Source organism: Danaus plexippus, chromosome 4 (assembly GCF_018135715.1).
Source record: "Danaus plexippus chromosome 4, MEX_DaPlex, whole genome shotgun sequence".
Classification (NCBI taxonomy): domain Eukaryota; kingdom Metazoa; phylum Arthropoda; class Insecta; order Lepidoptera; family Nymphalidae; genus Danaus; species Danaus plexippus.
In genome coordinates, this window is record NC_083538.1 from 5,833,782 (window position 1) to 5,851,219 (window position 17,438).

Consider the following 17,438-nt stretch of genomic DNA (forward strand, 5'->3'; position numbering starts at 1 on the left):
CCTTCTCGAAGTGAACCTGTCTTTGTCTATTCCTGAACCTCAAAATCTCCAGAATTTTACTCTTTTAAATGAAACTAGTATTATTCGGATAACTACGTGTGATTTATTTTTGTAAAGAACTACATACTCCCGACGTTACGGTTACTTTGCAGCAACCGTGATCACGGGCAGATGATCTTAGATCTCATTAATTTTACTCTTACTTGTTTATAATATAAAAATATTACTCGTCTTAGAATTAAGTGATTGAATGAGAGTTATATAAATTTTGGAATCAAGAAATTTTAAAGTACAAATAGCTGTAGTTATTGGCATAAATTATTTCATTACAATCTCAGATGCTATCTGTATACAAGTATCTTAGCTGCTTTTAGTTGCCGGTTAGATAGAAACTGGATTGTGCCTATTGCTAGTTATAGATTATTTTATAGCCTTTTTTTTGCTTTTCCGTTTCCATATAAAGAAATTATGTCACTATAACCCGTTTTACACAAATGATTTTTTAAAAAAGTGGTTATTAAAATTTATGAATGAAACTTTTTTTAAAAATAGCTACCCTCAAAATTTAATTTTAACCAGATAGAAAACAGCATCTTCGGCCGGGAACCGGAGGACAAAAATAATTATAATAATTCTATTATAAAGAGTTCAAGTGAAAAAAAATATAAAAAAAAATTTGAAAGATTTTTTGCTCAATCTTTTTTTATACTTTTAGAGCCAAACCTTTGAATTACCTCAGATATATCCAGTGAATCTACCATGCACAAAAATGGCAATTTTATAACAAATAATGTTTAAAATAATAAAAATGTTTAAAATAATAAAATTGTTTTCCATCGCTGTAAAATTTCCCTAACCAATATGAAAGTTAGATAATATATATACCATTGATATAATATGCAATGAAATCTGTAAATTTATTGCGAAACAGGATGGGTTATCATTTGCATCCTCTTAATCAGATTGAGAGTGCTATCCGTTGGTCATGGGGGCATCGGATGTTGATATCAGCGCCTCGTATTATCACAAGTTCATTCCATGTGACCTTAAACCTTTTCAGCCAAGGCTGCCATAGACAGGATATTTCTCATAACTTACATGTTACAAAGCCGTTACATTCGTCAATGTAATAATTACACAACTTTTCGGATATAACAAAACTTTGTCCATTTTCATTGTTATTATAAATATATTTTTATTTTAAAGTTTTATCTATGTATTAAAATTTTTGACAGGATTACTTTGCAGGAAACATCCTTGAGGTAAGACAAGATGGAGGTATGTTAATTGAAACATTGAGTTGTAGTAAAAAGTAGAAATCCTTGGACATTATAATATTTATTGAATAGAAATAATTAGAAAGAGGCTAACTATCATGTTCCAAGACGTTAATGCAATCGCAATACATAGAGCAGACGTTAAACTGAAGATTGTAAGCATCGTATACGTTTTAATGAAATGTCAATTGAATCTTGGAATTACATTAGCCAATAATGGCCGCATGAAATGAAGGAGACATCAAATAATACCGACAACAAGAAGGAAAATGAAAATATCTTTATTACTTTCCTTGTCTGAGATCATATTGCAATAATTAGCACTCTACATCAAATTTAAAAACGAATAAATATTTTTACTGCTGATTCATATTAACATTCAAATACTTAATTAGCAAATTATCCATTACAAATGTACGTTCAATATATGAATATTTATCATAATTGTGTTACGCTTTTTTTGTATTTATGGTTTGCAATGGTACGAAAAATATTGTATTAAGGAATACTATTTCAAAATTTTAATTACCTACTCTATTTATTCCTCATTGGGGCTGTTTTTTATTTTTCTTTAAAAATACATTAAAATGAGAAGTTATAGTTTCAATATGAAAAATAAATACAAATTTAGTTTTCAATATCTTCTGCTTCAAACAACTTACTTAGACTTCGATATCATGCCTGAATCTGAGTTCCAGAGTTACCAGAGTTCCACTTCTTAGTAAAAACTTCTTTCTAATTTATGAAATTAATGACTTTTTATATTTTAATTTATTTATTCATAAAGATAATACATCTGCGAAAACACTGATACATCTATTTTAGAGCATATTTGTGAAACTGCTATATTAAAATGGCGGGCGTTCTTAAATATTCCATTTATAATATGTATATATATCAAATGTTCAACAAATACTTTGAAACATAATACCATACTGTTTTATGTTTTTATTTAAGGAGGGAAAAACATCCCCATATTTAAATGAAAATGAAATTTAAATATGTAGATGTTTTTTATTACATTGGTGTTAGAGCCTAGCTGTGGTCAAATTGCTGCAGCTCGAACATGGGCTGGCTCAACCGGGGAAGTACCACCTTCTCACAGAAGATCGGTCTGAAGCAGTCTTTAATGGCTGCATTTCGTCTGACGAGTGAAAGAGCCGGTTGCCCTTTCCTTTATCTCATCCTTTCCCATTTTCGTTTTCCAAACCTTTCCTCTCTCTCTTCCCCAAACAAGGGTGGCAACGCATCCGCAAAATTATTTTGCGGATGTCCATGGGCGACGGTACTACCTCCATCAGGTAGGCCGTCTGATTGTTTTCCCCCTTTATCATAAAAAAAGGAAAATCATTTTAAATGTCTTTAGTGTAAAAAAGAACGTTTTGAAAAAAATAATTTATTTTTTATTCGGTATCCTTTTATATCCATCGCTAAAACAATTCAAAAAAGTTTTTTCGGGTAGTATGTAAAAGTAGGCTCCTGGGGCTTGAAGAACCTCTTCATAAGCATGAAAGGTCAGCCCTTAAAATTATTTGTCAGTTTTGGAAACAAGAAGAAGTAAAAAGGAGAAAAACTGGTAGGTAGAAAAATAGCTTCGAATCGTCAAAAGAATTTAGTGTAGTAGATACTTGCAATCATGTTACCCTTTACTAAGAAGTCAATGTGGATCATGCCTTGCTATCACGAGAAAATGATGGCCACAACCTTTTTGACCGATACGGCAATATTCAAATTCTTCGATGTTTGGTCACAGGGTAGAAAACACTATTCCGACTGTGGTTTCGTATCTAGAAACAGGCTGGAAACGACACATGAATTTATTTGGATTTTGTTCAAACATTTCTCCTAAATAACACGGAACAAACATAGTACAAATTGAACAGACAATTAGCTTATGACCAACATTTCATGTAGGATATGATCCACGCGGTCTTTAAGGTCCCTATTGTCTCAGCTTTTTAACACTTCTTCAATTGGCGGCAATACAGAATTGTGGACTTTCATTACATTGTCTTCCATGGTATCTGTTTATGGGCCACCTGGACGTCATCCATCAAAAACCGACTTTCGATCACGTTGAAACTCATAAAAAAAAATTTACGGTCGTCACAAGAGAGGAATCACCGTATACAGCATCAATAGTCTGTTTTATTTCACTACAATTACCTTTTCATTGATTATATTGATATTTATACTTTTTATTAAATTCACCGACACTCATACACGTTGTAAAAACAAAATGATTTCCCACAATCGGATTAAATTTTAACAAGTTTTCATTCGACAATGTCACCACGAGGCCCTAAGACTAAGTACTTGTCGGACCGCTTAAATTTATTTTTGGACAGTATCACTCGCCGTTCGCCCGAGAATACTTTAAGAACTTATTGTAATGATATAAAATATTCAGAATTATCATCTATATTAATTAATATTCTAAATCTTTATCTTACGATTTGGCTATATAATATATAAACATCCATTGTCAGGGCGTAAAAATTTGTTGCTTTTGACTATGGACATTATTAGCGACCTTTTTAATTTCACCCGCGTAAATGTAACTTCCTGATTGAGGTGACATTGTTGTAAATAATTTGAGTTAATTCGTGACCCCAATAATTAAACCGAGTTATAAACAGAATATGCCATACTCTCATTTGTAATCTTCGTTGTAACCTGTAATGAAGTAGAATTGTAGCTCTTAACTATTTTATTGTCGTGGTGGAAAATAAAAAAATGAAGTGGGTTTTTTACGTTCTCGTTTTTATTTATATGTTCTACAGAACAGGTATTATTTTAATATAGCATATTATAGTTTAACGATTTATTAAGTATATAAACTTAAAGATGTAAAAAAAAAAAAAAATTAATAATAATGTCAAACTTAAAACTTGCCTACACTTGTATGGTAGACAATAATTAGTCTATGAATATCTGTTATTGTTGTATTTATAAGGCTAAAATTCTCAAAATTTAAATTATCGTACACATAGCATATATACTGAAATAAACGATTTTTGATAAATGTTTAATAAATATCATTATTTGTTATTTGCTTGTGTGTAATTTAAACAGTTGATCTAATAATTATTATAAATCTATTTTCAGTTTATGGTTTAAAAGCTATCCGAAAAGAAGTCCAGGGCCTAACAATTGAGCCGATATTTTATGGTCCAGATAAAAATTATTTTGAAGCGGGTACTCGCAAATCAATAACATGCAAAGGTGCAAATAAAAACCAAAAGGTATCAAAAATTAAAAATATTCGATATTTAACCTATTAATCTCAATTTTTTTATTCATATATGCATATTTAGTATTATTTTTTTCCCTAAATATCTTTATTTTTTCTATTCATTTCCTTATAAACATTGCCATCTAACGTAGTTTACGTTCATTATCTGTGATTGAAGGAAATCATAAAAACGATCATTTTAGTTCAATATATTTGGAACAGATGGCAGTTTCAATAAAAATTATGATTTACCATAATTTAACTAAATTCACAAGTAAATTAATGATTGGACTAACAGGCAATGCTTAATAGTTTTATTATATAATATTAAATAAATATTCTTATAAATTAAAAAAATATACATATACATAGAAAAATGAAAATGAATTAAAAGACTATTCGTAAGTTTAAAGAACTGAGAGGATATCAGATTCAATAAGCTCACATAAATATTTATAAAATAATCTAGAAAAGAAATTTTTCAATAAATTATATAAATTACAAGTTATGAACAATTCTCATCTGGAAAGTTATTATTCAACAAAACATTTTTAAATTACCAATGTCATATATAGTTTAATTTAATTTAAAAATCACTAATCAGCTGTTTATAATTTTTTTTCTCATATTTAAGAGCTATTCATATTAAATTCGTTTATTAAAAAAAAATATAATTAATTGATTCATTTTTATCAGGTAGAATGGGTAGATCCATCAGGCAAAGTAGTGCAACGGTTAGCAACCAACAGGGTTTTCACTCAGGAGCATTTCGTATCTACCTTCAGGTCTAGAGTACCAGCAATGGTGCTAATTCTTACCAAAGCGACAGTGGAAGATACCGGAGTGTGGCAATGTAGATCAGGAGATTTTAGGCAAAACGTCTCCTTATGTATTATAGGTAAAAGGTTTTATATTGGGTATACTGCAATATTGTAAACGAGTGTAATTTAATATGAAAATAACAACTGTTGAATAATTTTATAAGGTGAATTGAATTACAGACCGGTAATTGAATTGTTAAAACGTTATATATGGGGTTTTCCAATAGGGACGCTTGAACTTTGACAGCTGATTGCGGCCATGTTGTTTGAGTGACAGCTGTCAAATGCAGTGTGTTATATTCATTCCGTCCTCCTAAACCACCATGGCAGGTTACAGTGTCGAGCAGCACGTGCAAATCATAAAATTGTTTTATGAAAATGGGTCTTCAGTTCGAGCAACGTTCCGCGCACTTCGCCCGTTTTACGGTCGCGATGATCGTCCTGCCGAGTCGACTATCCGTCGATTGGTGGACAAATTCGAGTCAACCGGGTCAGTTAACAATCAGCCGGTTCCCGTGCGTCAACGTAACGCGAGATCTGCCGAGAATATCGCGGAGAGTGTCCTCGAAAACCCGCGGCAGTCAATTCCGCGTCGCGCACAGGAACTCGGCCTTTCGCAGACGACAACTTGGCGAATTTTGCGTTGTGACTTGAGCCTGCACCCGTACAAGATCCAGCTGACCCAAGAGCTCAAGGTTAATGACCATAGACAGCGCCGTGTGTTCGCTGACTGGGCATTAGAGCAGTTGGAAGTTGACGCCGATTTTGGCAAAAAAATCATCTTCAGCGACGAGGCGCATTTTTGGATGAATGGCTATGCCAACAAGCAAAATTGCCGTATTTGGGACGAGACCAATCCACACGAGGTTCACCAAGTGGCAATGCACCCGCAGAAAGTGACTGTTTGGTGCGGATTTTGGGCCGGAGGCGTGATTGGTCCGTATTTTTTCGAAAACGATAATGGTGTGGCCGTCACCGTCAATGGTGAGCGATACCGGTCGATGATAACCAACTTCTTTTGGCCTGAAATCGAGAATATGGATCTGGACAACATGTGGTTTCAACAGGACGGCGCTACGTGCCACACAGCACACGCTACGATGGAAGTTCTGCACGAGCAATTTCTGGACATGGTCATCTCGCGCGGAGGCGACGTGAACTGGCCACCGAGATCGTGCGATTTGACCCCGCTGGACTTTTTCTTGTGGGGTTTTCTTAAGTCGCAGGTCTATGCCAACAAGCCGCAAACCACCGATGCCCTCAAAGTCAACATACGCCACGCCATCGATCAAATACAGCCCGATTTGTGCGCCAGAGTCATCGAAAATTGGACCTTTCGTGTGCGCGCCACCAACCGAAGCCGTGGCGGTCATTTGAATGATGTCATATTCCATACATAATGGGGTCAATAGACCTTCCAAATAAAAAAAAATTTCGCAAATATCTTTCCTACATGTATTTTTTTTTTGCATTTCAAAGATCAAGCGCCCTTAATGGAAAACCCTATATTATTATTTATAATGTAGAAATCAAATTTGATGATTCAAATTGTGACTACTAATTTGAATAAAGTTTAAATTTATTAAAAATTTTATTCCCCTATGAAAGCTAATAATATTTTGTACTTGGCACTAAAAATTAAAATTACATATCTTAAGCATCAGTATATTTATTCAATCAATCTACAGAGCCATCAGAGTTTCTGGAGACTCCAACAGAGGTATCTGTGGATCGTGGCAGATCCATAACCCTGTCCTGTCAAGCGAAAGGGGAGCCCGAACCGCGCTTGGTATGGTACAGACACGACACTATCATTAGCGGTACGTGAGGATTATACGGTCAATATTTTGCCTTTTATTGATACTATGTAAAACAGACATTTAAAAATGTATTTGGAATTAACTACCAACTTTATCCCACAGACTTTTCTTAAATATGTCTATTTACAGATGATTATAATCCATCGAAGTACCAAATAATGACCAAATACAACAGTGAGGGTTTTGAAGGTTTGCTGACCATCACGTCTTTGGAAGGTGAAGACAGTGGTGTATACAATTGCTTCGCAATCCAAGAAAGCTCTTACGTAGATGGATGCAGCGCGAGCATCAGTATGAATATCACGTTACATGTTAACTGTGAGTTGCAACAGACTAAAATTATTATCAGGCCATGAATATCAGAAAATGTTTCTAAAGCCGTCACCGTTCTATTAAAATAACCGAAATACTTGAGGATATTTGTGAGTCGGCCTACAGACCAGACATATTTATGTATTCGCGTTTTTAAAGCGCTTTATGATAATAGAGACGACGTTTCCTTAGGAAACCAACATCCCCAAAGACCATGCCATCAAGTGAAACTAGTATTTTTCGGATTTACTACGCGGATTTTATTATTTAAAAACTACATAATCCCGACGTTTCGGTTACTTTGCAGCAACCGTGATCACGGGCAGACGAGGTGTCCACCATGTAGTTTTTAAATAATAAAATCCGCGTAGTAAATCCGAAAAATACTAGTTTCATTTAAATGAATACTCGCGAAAATCTTAGATCTCATTACATGCCATCAAGATCAATAAGTATTACGAGCTAACTAACGAACTCGCTAGGAATAGGTTCATCGTAGATTTGTACAGTTTGTTTGAACAGTAAACTTGAACAGGCTTGGCAAGTAATGAAATGGCATCAATCCAAGTCACTAGCTAAGCTGTTTGATCAAATGGCTGAATATCATTCATACCATGACTTGAATGGAACTATTGAGTGAAGAAGACTGTTAAGTTAGTTGGTTAAATACATATATGTTTTGAAAAAAGAAAATATAGTATTGGAATATAAATTTTATATATAAAGTTCTAGCTTTATGTTACTAGAATTTTTGATAAGTTTATAAAGTAAAAGTTTATACATTTCTTAACTAATGTAAATCAGTACACAATATAATAGGCACACAATTTCTTTATATTTTTTCAACGAAATGGTAGACGGTGAATGATATTCTAACCGCTTTATTTTAGATGCACCAACATTTAGCGACGGCAATGATACAACGTTGGTACCTGTGCAAGAAAAAAAGAGGTATGGATGTATAATCATAGAAATTAATAACAATTAAAACAAAACTATTATTTAAAGTCAATTAAAATATCATAAATAATTTTAGTACAGACTTAGAATGTGTCGCCGAAGGATACCCAACTCCCACCTATAGGTGGTTTAAGGAAGTCGGAGATATACTGTCAGAATTTCCTTCAAGCGATATAAAACTAGAAGACGACGGTGAAAAAGCTATTCTTAGTATAACTGCTGATGAATCTACATTTGGGCAAAGATACAAATGTCGCGCTAGTAACAAATATGGCAGTGCAGAGAAATCGTTTGCTGTTATTAAACTAGAAAAACCAACTAGGCCAACTGAAGTAAATAAATTACTGCCCTTGCCTCTTTAAATGGTGATAAAAATTATTTTCCTAAACCTTATGAAATGTTTGTATGGTATTTTATTTATAGATCGTTAGTAGGGATCATGATCATGACGCACTGAATTTTATTGCGCAGTGGGATGAGGAAATATATTTTCCAGTTGAAGGTATGGTTATGTTTAAATCTATGGATTAATATTTCAAAAATATAAACATTGATATACATCATCCTCTAGAATTCCAAATACAATATATTGAATCAAAATTACTGAGAAAAAAATCGGGCCAACCAAGGGAAGTGGACTGGAAAAGATCTGAAGAGGTTCTGGTAAAAAATAATGAATTTGGTGAAATGGAAAGCGGAGGAACCGGTTTGTAACATTTAGACGTTTGAATTATTAAATATGTTAGTGAAATAACAGAATTATATATTTTTCAATTCTAGTTATGCTCATTAAATTAGACGACTTAAAAGAAGAAACGGAATACTGGGTCCGTTTCAAAGCCGTTAATGACGCTGGAGAATCCGCCTGGTCGGAGCCTATATTAGCTTCAACTGTCGCTAAGCCTGAAGAAGAAATCGAAATACCAGAGGAAGGTGAAGAAACTAGTGAGCCCAAAGCTGATGCCCAAGTATCGAATGGTACGTTCTATGGTGTATTCTTTGCTGGTGGTATAATAGTTGTTATTTTAGGTGCAACTTTTTTAATTAGAATGGTTTAATAATTTCATTGTTTCATTGCTTCCATTATTTTGTTAATTATTAAAACAATTGTGGTTATTTTTAAGTGAATACAAACGATTTTTTTATTAAAAAATTACTGTTCTGTACCAATTATATTTTATGTTACATAATAAAGATACTTGGAAAATAAATAAAAGACATAATTTATAAACCACCTTTATTGCGGGCAGAATTTGTGAAATTTAACAATGATATTATAGATAAACATGCGAAATAAATAATAATAGATTTATATACTCTTCACAAAAAAAAAAAATTTGGCCATTAGTCTTTGGTATGAAGAACGAACTTAATTTTACTATTTCACTTAGTTAAATATAAGGATTTTCCCTACGGGATTATACGCTTTTAGCTAAATTTAAATAAAATCTGATATAGGTTTGTTATACGTATACTATATAAATTATAACATCTAATTTAACAGAAATTTCCAAATTCAGTCTTCCTGTACACGATATTTTTAATTGAAAGACCATCTACTTTATAAAATTGACGGAAATTTTTCGACTTAATGGACAGTATGAAAAATTAAAAAAAAATTGTATATAGTAATTATATATGAAATAATATTGTCCTGATTGTCCCTAATATAATAATCGCATTCTTGAACATAAAAACAAATTACTATTTATTTATCTTACAAAGTATACACCACAAAGATACATGTTTTAAAGAAAAATAATTATGTTTATAGTGGAAGTAGGATTGGATAATTATATAAATAAATCTTTTTTTTGAAATATTTCAGAAGTCGTCTAAACATTAAATATATATGTATATATATGCCGTAACAGCCTACACGTTAGAACAGTTTAAGCTAATATCATTATTTACATTGCAATAATTCCAAAAGCTGATCAAATATACCACAACATTTTTTTTTTTGCTTTATATATCCAATATATTTTTATTCGAAACCCTACAAGGACCACTTAATCCTCAAATCTCGACACCACTGAAATAACAATTAATTTAGTCCAAATAATAATAAAAAGCTTATTGGATACAATTTAAAGATCGTTCAGGTGAATTTCAAATTGAAACGAGACAATTCTTCAATATCGATTTGATCTTAGAATGGAAGAAGGCATAAAATATTCTTACACAATAATGACGTCAATTAATCTTATTGTCTAAATTCATATAAAATAATTAAATATTACTTAATAATAAATAAAATATAGTAATTTATTTCAATGCATGACCACAAGCACACAACTATCGCACACAGATCAATAAAAGCGAAGTCAAAACGTGGACGCAATATGTTGTTTTTTGCAAAAAATAGAACATTTAAAATATATAGATGACAAAATTTACCAAGAGTTAAATTATTGTTAAGGGTATATAATGAAGAGCGACATTTGTGTCAAATAAGTAAATAAATATATATATATATATATATATATATATTTGTAAATAAATTATTAATTAACAACTAATACATCTCCAACTTTATCCACGAATATAACTTCTAGAATTTTGTCATCTACATCACTATAGCTGGATAGGAAGTTATTATATAGATTCTAAGGTAAACATTATGACATATAAAATCGAGTTCAGACCATTGGAAGAGTGAACACTTTCATGAATTGAAACAGACATCTTAAGCTATATCTTCTAACTATAAAAGCCTGGTATGCTACACTCGGAAATAATACGTGTTAAAATAACAAATTTCAATTTTCATCAAAGACAAAATAATCCATAATAACCAGACCAACAACATAATTTATTTACATATCCATAGAACTTAATATTGTTGTAAAATTTCATAAAGAAACAACGTTTTTCTGAACTACTTAAATTAAGAATGATACTCAACCTAACACATAAAACCGAAAAATATTTACAATTCATAAAACTAACATAAACGTAAGCTGGAATAAATTAATAACAACGCGTTATAAACAGTGTAACAAACATTAAAATAATGGAGGCGGTGAGTTTGACAGCGAAGTCTGTAGTCACAGTTGTTGAGAGTTCAACCCATTCAGAATAGCCGGCTGCGTTGCGTGTGCGAACCCTCACGTGGTACGTAGTTTGATTTTGCAATGGTCCCACAGTGAACAATGATTCTGTCATTTAAATATAATATTTTATGCATTTCATTCCAATTTTCATGGTTTGAAATGTTTTGTCGAATTAGAGGAATAGTGCTGCTATAAAATCCGATACAATAATAAAAAAAACTGGTATGTTCATTGAACGAAAAATTTAACTAAAGTATGAATGGTTTTTTCTTAGGAGACAGAATTTTATTGTTTGTTGACAGAGAAAAAGCTAACACTATTTAAGAGAAATATTAGTATATTGGTTTGTATTATCCTTTAGCCAAAAATCAAAGGATACCTAAATATTTTATATATAATTGTAATATTTAGTTTCGAAATACGTTCAATGATTATTCCAATGATGCAAATCTAAGACTGTTACATGTTATAAATAATGGTTATCTCACCATTGTAATATTCAAAGTTAACTTCAAATTCTGTGGCTGCTGCCCAATCAGGCAAATATCCTTCCTGTGCAGGAACAAGTTGGAAAGAATATCCTGTAAAATAAATTAACATATTTTAAATTATATTTATTAAAAAAAAAAATTAATATTGTATACGTTCTAAAATAAAGACTTTAAACTATCAGGATAAATGAAAGTTACCAAGCACAGTTAGATTCTCGGGATCCTGAGATTTATCGTCTTCTTCAATCGCCATATTGCAAGTTGAGCAAGATACGTTGAATGTTAGTTCTGTCTTTGTACGAGACGCCAAGGTGAGCTAAAACAGAACATATTAATTATAATAAATCAATTTAATATATATCGGCGCAATTTATATTATTTCAATAACTAATAATTGAGGGTAGTTGAAATTATCAGGTGTAAGCCACATAACCACCTGCGAAGCCACCTGTGCAAGTGTAGTCACAACAATGTTAGTATAAATAGAGGCGGGATTACAGATTACAGATAGTCTCCCTTGACCGGTTGTAGGGATCGGAACTCTTCGAAATAAGTGATTCGTCAAACCGTCTACGAGGTTACATCCAAGAGTCTGAGACACTAACGACATTCAAGAATATAGGTATTGGTGACGTCATTTATGCTGATGTCACTTTTTTAAAAACGACAAAATACTTCCTACTTCAACATATACAATTGAATTAAATAACATCAATCCAGATTTGAAGTAGTCATTCATTGCAAAAAAAATAGACATATTACTCACAAAGTCGGGTGGATTCGGTTTATTGCCCAAGGACACGTGAAATACAACTGAGACGTGTCCCTTATCATTCTTCGCAGCACATTTGTATTCTCCGAGATTACTCTCATTGTACATTCGCAATACTAGCACAGAGCTCGTACCGTCCGCTGAATGAATCTGGTGAATAAAAAAAATATTTTACAAGCGTTTCTTACCAACTTCCATTTTAAATGTGAATGCGACAAAAAATTATCTTATCTTTGTTAAGAAATGCGACTTAATACAATTCCCATCCAAAATATACATATTCAAATCAAAAAAATCATATTTATTTCTTATTCCTTACAAAAATTATTACTTACCACTATGTATATACCACATAACAGTGAGTTTTAAAACAAAATAAAGACAATACATACGAAGGTAATAAGAATCAAACTGATGATTTTGATAGCTATACAATATATTAAAAACAAAAAGCACAAAATAAAACATGTGACAAAAATTTATTTAGTAAATTCGCAAAGATGTAAGTAACTAGAGAGAGCAGTGTTTGAGAACCTGTCTACATGTTACGTATAAATTAATAAGTATTTACATAAAAACTTCAGACCTATTTTTTTGAGACTAACTTTGTATGTAAAAACCAAATTTTGTGTCATTTTTTTATATACATATTTACTCATACAGATAACAATACAATTCCAAAGCGTCTGAAACTTGATATACACTCGTATGCGTGTTTGTGCAGAAAATATGAAAATATTATCAGTTACCGTATCCTCTTCATTAATGGGGTCATCGTCGAAGTTGTTTCTCCTCCTGGACCAGGTGTATGTTGGTGGTGGGTAAGCTAGAGCGCTGCATGTAATATTTTTCCTGAAAACAATAATTATGATTTAAATTAAAATACTCAATATATTAAAAACATTCTTACGAGGAGAATTCGTTGTTTAACTTGAGATTATGACTCTAAATTTCATCTAAACATTGCTTGACAGTTTAGATCATTATTAAATCTATAACAAATTTTATTATTTATAAATACGACATATGTTACAGGGCTGGTTAACAAAATATTTCATAAATGGTAGATGTTGAATAAAGTCTCAAGAACACTGATAAAGTTGAAAACTAAAAGTTTTAAACTTACGTTTCATTCAAGATGGCGTAAACTTCCTCAGTTCTATATTTAGTGTAGTAAACCTCATTGGTGGCCTCATTAATCAGAATAGGTTTATCTGGAATAAATTAACACATTTTAAAAGTCTATTATACCATAATATTAAACATTGTTTTAGTTCATATCAAACAGCGAAAACAACAAATAAATTTATATACAATTTCTAAATCAGTATGTTACAGTATCATTTGAATAAAGTTTAAATGTATTCTTAATTGAATGTCAGAGTGTAAATGAATTAAATTATAAGTGAAATCCTAATAAAATAATAGGAAATAGAAAATCACGCATTTCATTTTATGGAATATTATTAAATTCTAACCAAGTTTTGTATAACTTCCAATGAAGTTATTCCAAGGGATATTTCCATATTTTAATGAAAATAGGTTTGCAAAACATAAAAAAATCGAACTTATACGGTAGAGTAAATTTTATTAAATTTATACATTCATTGAAATTCAAATTATTTAATCTAGAAATAAAATCTAGCGGAGTCCTTAGGACAATGAATAGTGTTGTGTCAGCTCGCTAAAAATATATATCGGATGATATCAATACGAAATTCATTTTTATATTAAATTATTATCTGTACGTGATCTTTAATGAAGCGATAGTCGACACCATTTTTTGCGTGACAGGAATATTTCTGTCTTGCATAGAGCTTTTATAGATCCTCCGCCCCAATGTTTTATATTTATAATTATTGCCAATATAACATTAAAGATCCTTTAAGCATCCGATGTAATAGGTTAATAATGGATCTTTTTAAATACTACATAATTATGTTGGTAGAAACCTGTTTCATTCATTCAGATTTTTCAGTTATCGCTTGATTGAGTATGAAGACAAGGACATAAATTTATGAGATGGCGTTGGATGAATTTTGTTTAAAATGGATCAATAAGATGTATACAGGTATAATACAGGTACAATACAGGTATATAAACATATGTATTGTAATGTATATTTCTGTTAGTCCTGCGGCCTTCACTATGCTGAGACCGGCCCGTTGCAGATATATTATAAATCATGTGACTACTCACGTTGGACAGACAGCAGGACACGTTTGTACGTATAGTATGAGAGTGCCTTTTGCGTTACTTTGCACATATATTCGCCTGTATCTTGATGTGTCAAGTTTTTGATTTCCAACTGATAGTTGTTATCTTTTTTCCTCACGATAAACTTCTTGTGGTCGTCTGAAATGAAATAATAAGTTCTTGCAAACCTCGAAAACTATAATTATGTACGTTAATTTTTTTGTTTTAGTAAAAGTAGTTTCCTATTTGAGTCATTTATATATGTTATAAATGCATTGCATGATTCTTATTCAAGGGAACAAAATAGAATTGACTCTTTAAATAGCAATTTTGGAGCAAAAAATAATTATGATATAGGTGATTTTTTTTAAATATACTTACCGACAATCGAAACTGAATCCTTATACCATTGAACGACCGGTGCTGGATACCCCTTTGCAACGCAATCCAATTTGACAGATTTTGTCTCTTCACCCTCCAGAGTCTCTTGCCTCTCACTAAGACTTACTTTTTCTAAAGCAAAATATAATTTTATAAACAGAGAAGTAAAAAAAAATAAAAATTATTTCCTTTACTCATATAAATCTTCCCTTATTATGTAAATCTCATTTCAAATGAGTTCTATCTACCTTAAAAATGACTTCCATTGTTCGTGATTCATAAGCAAGGATATTTTTTTTTGCTAAAATCAAATTTATTGTATTTCTTTTCATAATATGAGGAATATGAGGATTTTTTATTTATGTAATCATGATATTTCCTTTCATTATTTATGGATACTAAAGTTTAAAAAACCATAGAATACGCGGAGTTTTATAATAAAACCGACAAATTTAAAAGTGTATAACTTCAAAAAATATTTTCTTGAAAAACAAAAACAAGATGACGGGCCGTTTTTGGTTTTCTCATCACTCCTTGTATAATAATACATACCACCGACAAGAATTTCGATGGTTTCATTGAGATTTCCAGCTTTGCAGGTCCAATTGCCACTATCCTTAATCTTGATGCTATGGAAAATGAGCGGTACCAGGCTGCTGGATAAGGTGTCGTTCTTGTGCCTTTCAACATACACCCTGGTGTTCCTGGATGATCTTATTTCCACTACTTCGTCAGATGGTGACACCCAGTCTATCCTCTGAAGATAAATATTCATTCTTATACATAGTTGATCATTGTAGATTTTAAACAAAAACAATATTTTTAATAGAATTAAAATTTTGTTTAAAATATATTTTAAATGAAGTAGTTTAAATAACGCATCATACGATTATAAATTCAAATATTTCAGTAATTATGGTCTCCGATTTTTTTACGAGAGAAGAAAAAGAAATTTTGAAAGCGATTTGGTATTAGCCATGTTAAAGAGATATTGATTTTCAGGTTGTGGGGTCAGATGTGAAACAGATCACGTAGCAGCTGAACGTGTTCGAGAAAAAATTAAAGTTGAAAACTGATCAATTTGGTTAACGACTTAGGTATTTAATATTCACATGTGGATTGATTCTGATAGTTTAATATTTTAATTCGATTTGATCTATCAGACGGTCATAATAAATATATAATGAGAATTTACACATAACAATATAATGTATGTAAACTGGATTGTAAAAGAATATAAATAAGAATACTACATGCCAAGTATAAAAAGACTTGAAATTAAAGGCTCGAAAAAAGATAAAGCTAGATATTTTTAAGCTTTTCTATTACGATTTCACTTCAATTGAATTCGGATGAGAAAAATTTTAATTACTATTCAGTTACTGTGCTCTCATTCAAAGGCATTCTTTTTATAGCAATTCATTGAAACGGGAATCAGTCTACAGTCGAGTACTTCCAAGACTTAAATGTTCTATTGCCATTGTTTTGGTAATTTGTATGAAGTAATTAATATAATATTCGTTCCAAATATAATTTGGCTTAAGTTAAGGCAAATATTTGTAACCAGGAATAAGGTTTTAATATAGTGATATTTGATTAAATGTGACGCCTTAATATCGTGTTAAATTAAAAACGACGGTAATAGGTATACCAACAACCTACTCCCGCAGTTTGTTCTGAAAATTTATTAGCCGCGGGTAATGTGAGCTCAACAATTTGTGTACGAGAAAAGTTATCCACTATGTTCCAAACATATTCTCTTAAATATTAGCTTCACGAAATTATTGTATTGGGGTAAAAACTTAGTTCAAGAGAATTAATTTAAACTCAAATGGGTTTACTGTTATTAGCATTTACCAAAATAAATACTTGTAGGCATTTTAGTAATTAAAATATAATTTTATACCATACAATATCCTTGATTTGTAAGTCACAAAACAAATTAAATTTTTAGGGAAAGAATATTAAAATTCAATTTGTAATAATAGGATTATTTTTTCTCTATGTTGAATTTTGATTTTTTATATTTTATTTTTTTCCTTGTATATGGTTTTACTTGGCCATTATTTTTTATTAATTAGTTTTGGTTACCTTATTACAAATGTGCAATATTTATG

At 31.2% G+C, this 17,438-nt stretch overlaps 2 protein-coding genes across 2 annotated transcripts in view; one reads left to right on the plus strand and one right to left on the minus strand.

Annotated features, from left to right (window-relative positions):
- Positions 1-3,909: 3,909 nt before the first annotated feature.
- LOC116768787 (neural cell adhesion molecule 2-like) lies at positions 3,910-9,548 on the plus strand. The gene is made up of 10 exons (XM_032659613.2): positions 3,910-4,065; positions 4,386-4,522; positions 5,209-5,410; positions 7,022-7,153; positions 7,283-7,471; positions 8,356-8,416; positions 8,502-8,757; positions 8,849-8,927; positions 8,997-9,131; positions 9,206-9,548. Exons 1-10 carry the CDS (start codon positions 4,014-4,016, stop codon positions 9,481-9,483), a joined length of 1,521 nt encoding a protein of 506 aa, XP_032515504.1. The 5' UTR covers positions 3,910-4,013; the 3' UTR covers positions 9,484-9,548.
- A 100-nt stretch (positions 9,549-9,648) lies between these two features.
- LOC116768357 (neural cell adhesion molecule 1-like) overlaps positions 9,649-17,438 on the minus strand; it is a 76,730-nt gene continuing 68,940 nt past the window's right edge. Inside the window, exons 3-11 of the mRNA XM_032659051.2 lie at positions 15,874-16,078; positions 15,322-15,453; positions 14,944-15,099; positions 13,871-13,958; positions 13,494-13,596; positions 12,739-12,894; positions 12,171-12,288; positions 11,970-12,062; positions 9,649-11,586 (exon numbers count right to left, since the gene is read on the minus strand). Of these exons, the coding sequence (XP_032514942.1) occupies positions 11,399-11,586; positions 11,970-12,062; positions 12,171-12,288; positions 12,739-12,894; positions 13,494-13,596; positions 13,871-13,958; positions 14,944-15,099; positions 15,322-15,453; positions 15,874-16,078 (1,239 nt within the window). The 3' untranslated portion in view covers positions 9,649-11,398. The remainder of the gene's footprint in view (positions 11,587-11,969; positions 12,063-12,170; positions 12,289-12,738; positions 12,895-13,493; positions 13,597-13,870; positions 13,959-14,943; positions 15,100-15,321; positions 15,454-15,873; positions 16,079-17,438) is intronic.

What these genes read in the sequence shown, in the direction of transcription:
- LOC116768787 (XM_032659613.2), top strand. Translation starts at nt 4,014, where the DNA reads ATGAAGTGGGTTTTTTACGTTCTCGTTTTTATTTATATGTTCTACAGA. An exon ending in TATCACGTTACATGTTAACT is followed by an intron (nt 7,472 to 8,355) that starts GTGAGTTGCAAC and finishes GCTTTATTTTAG; the next exon opens with ATGCACCAACATTTAGCGAC. An exon ending in CCTGTGCAAGAAAAAAAGAG is followed by an intron (nt 8,417 to 8,501) that starts GTATGGATGTAT and finishes AAATAATTTTAG; the next exon opens with TACAGACTTAGAATGTGTCG.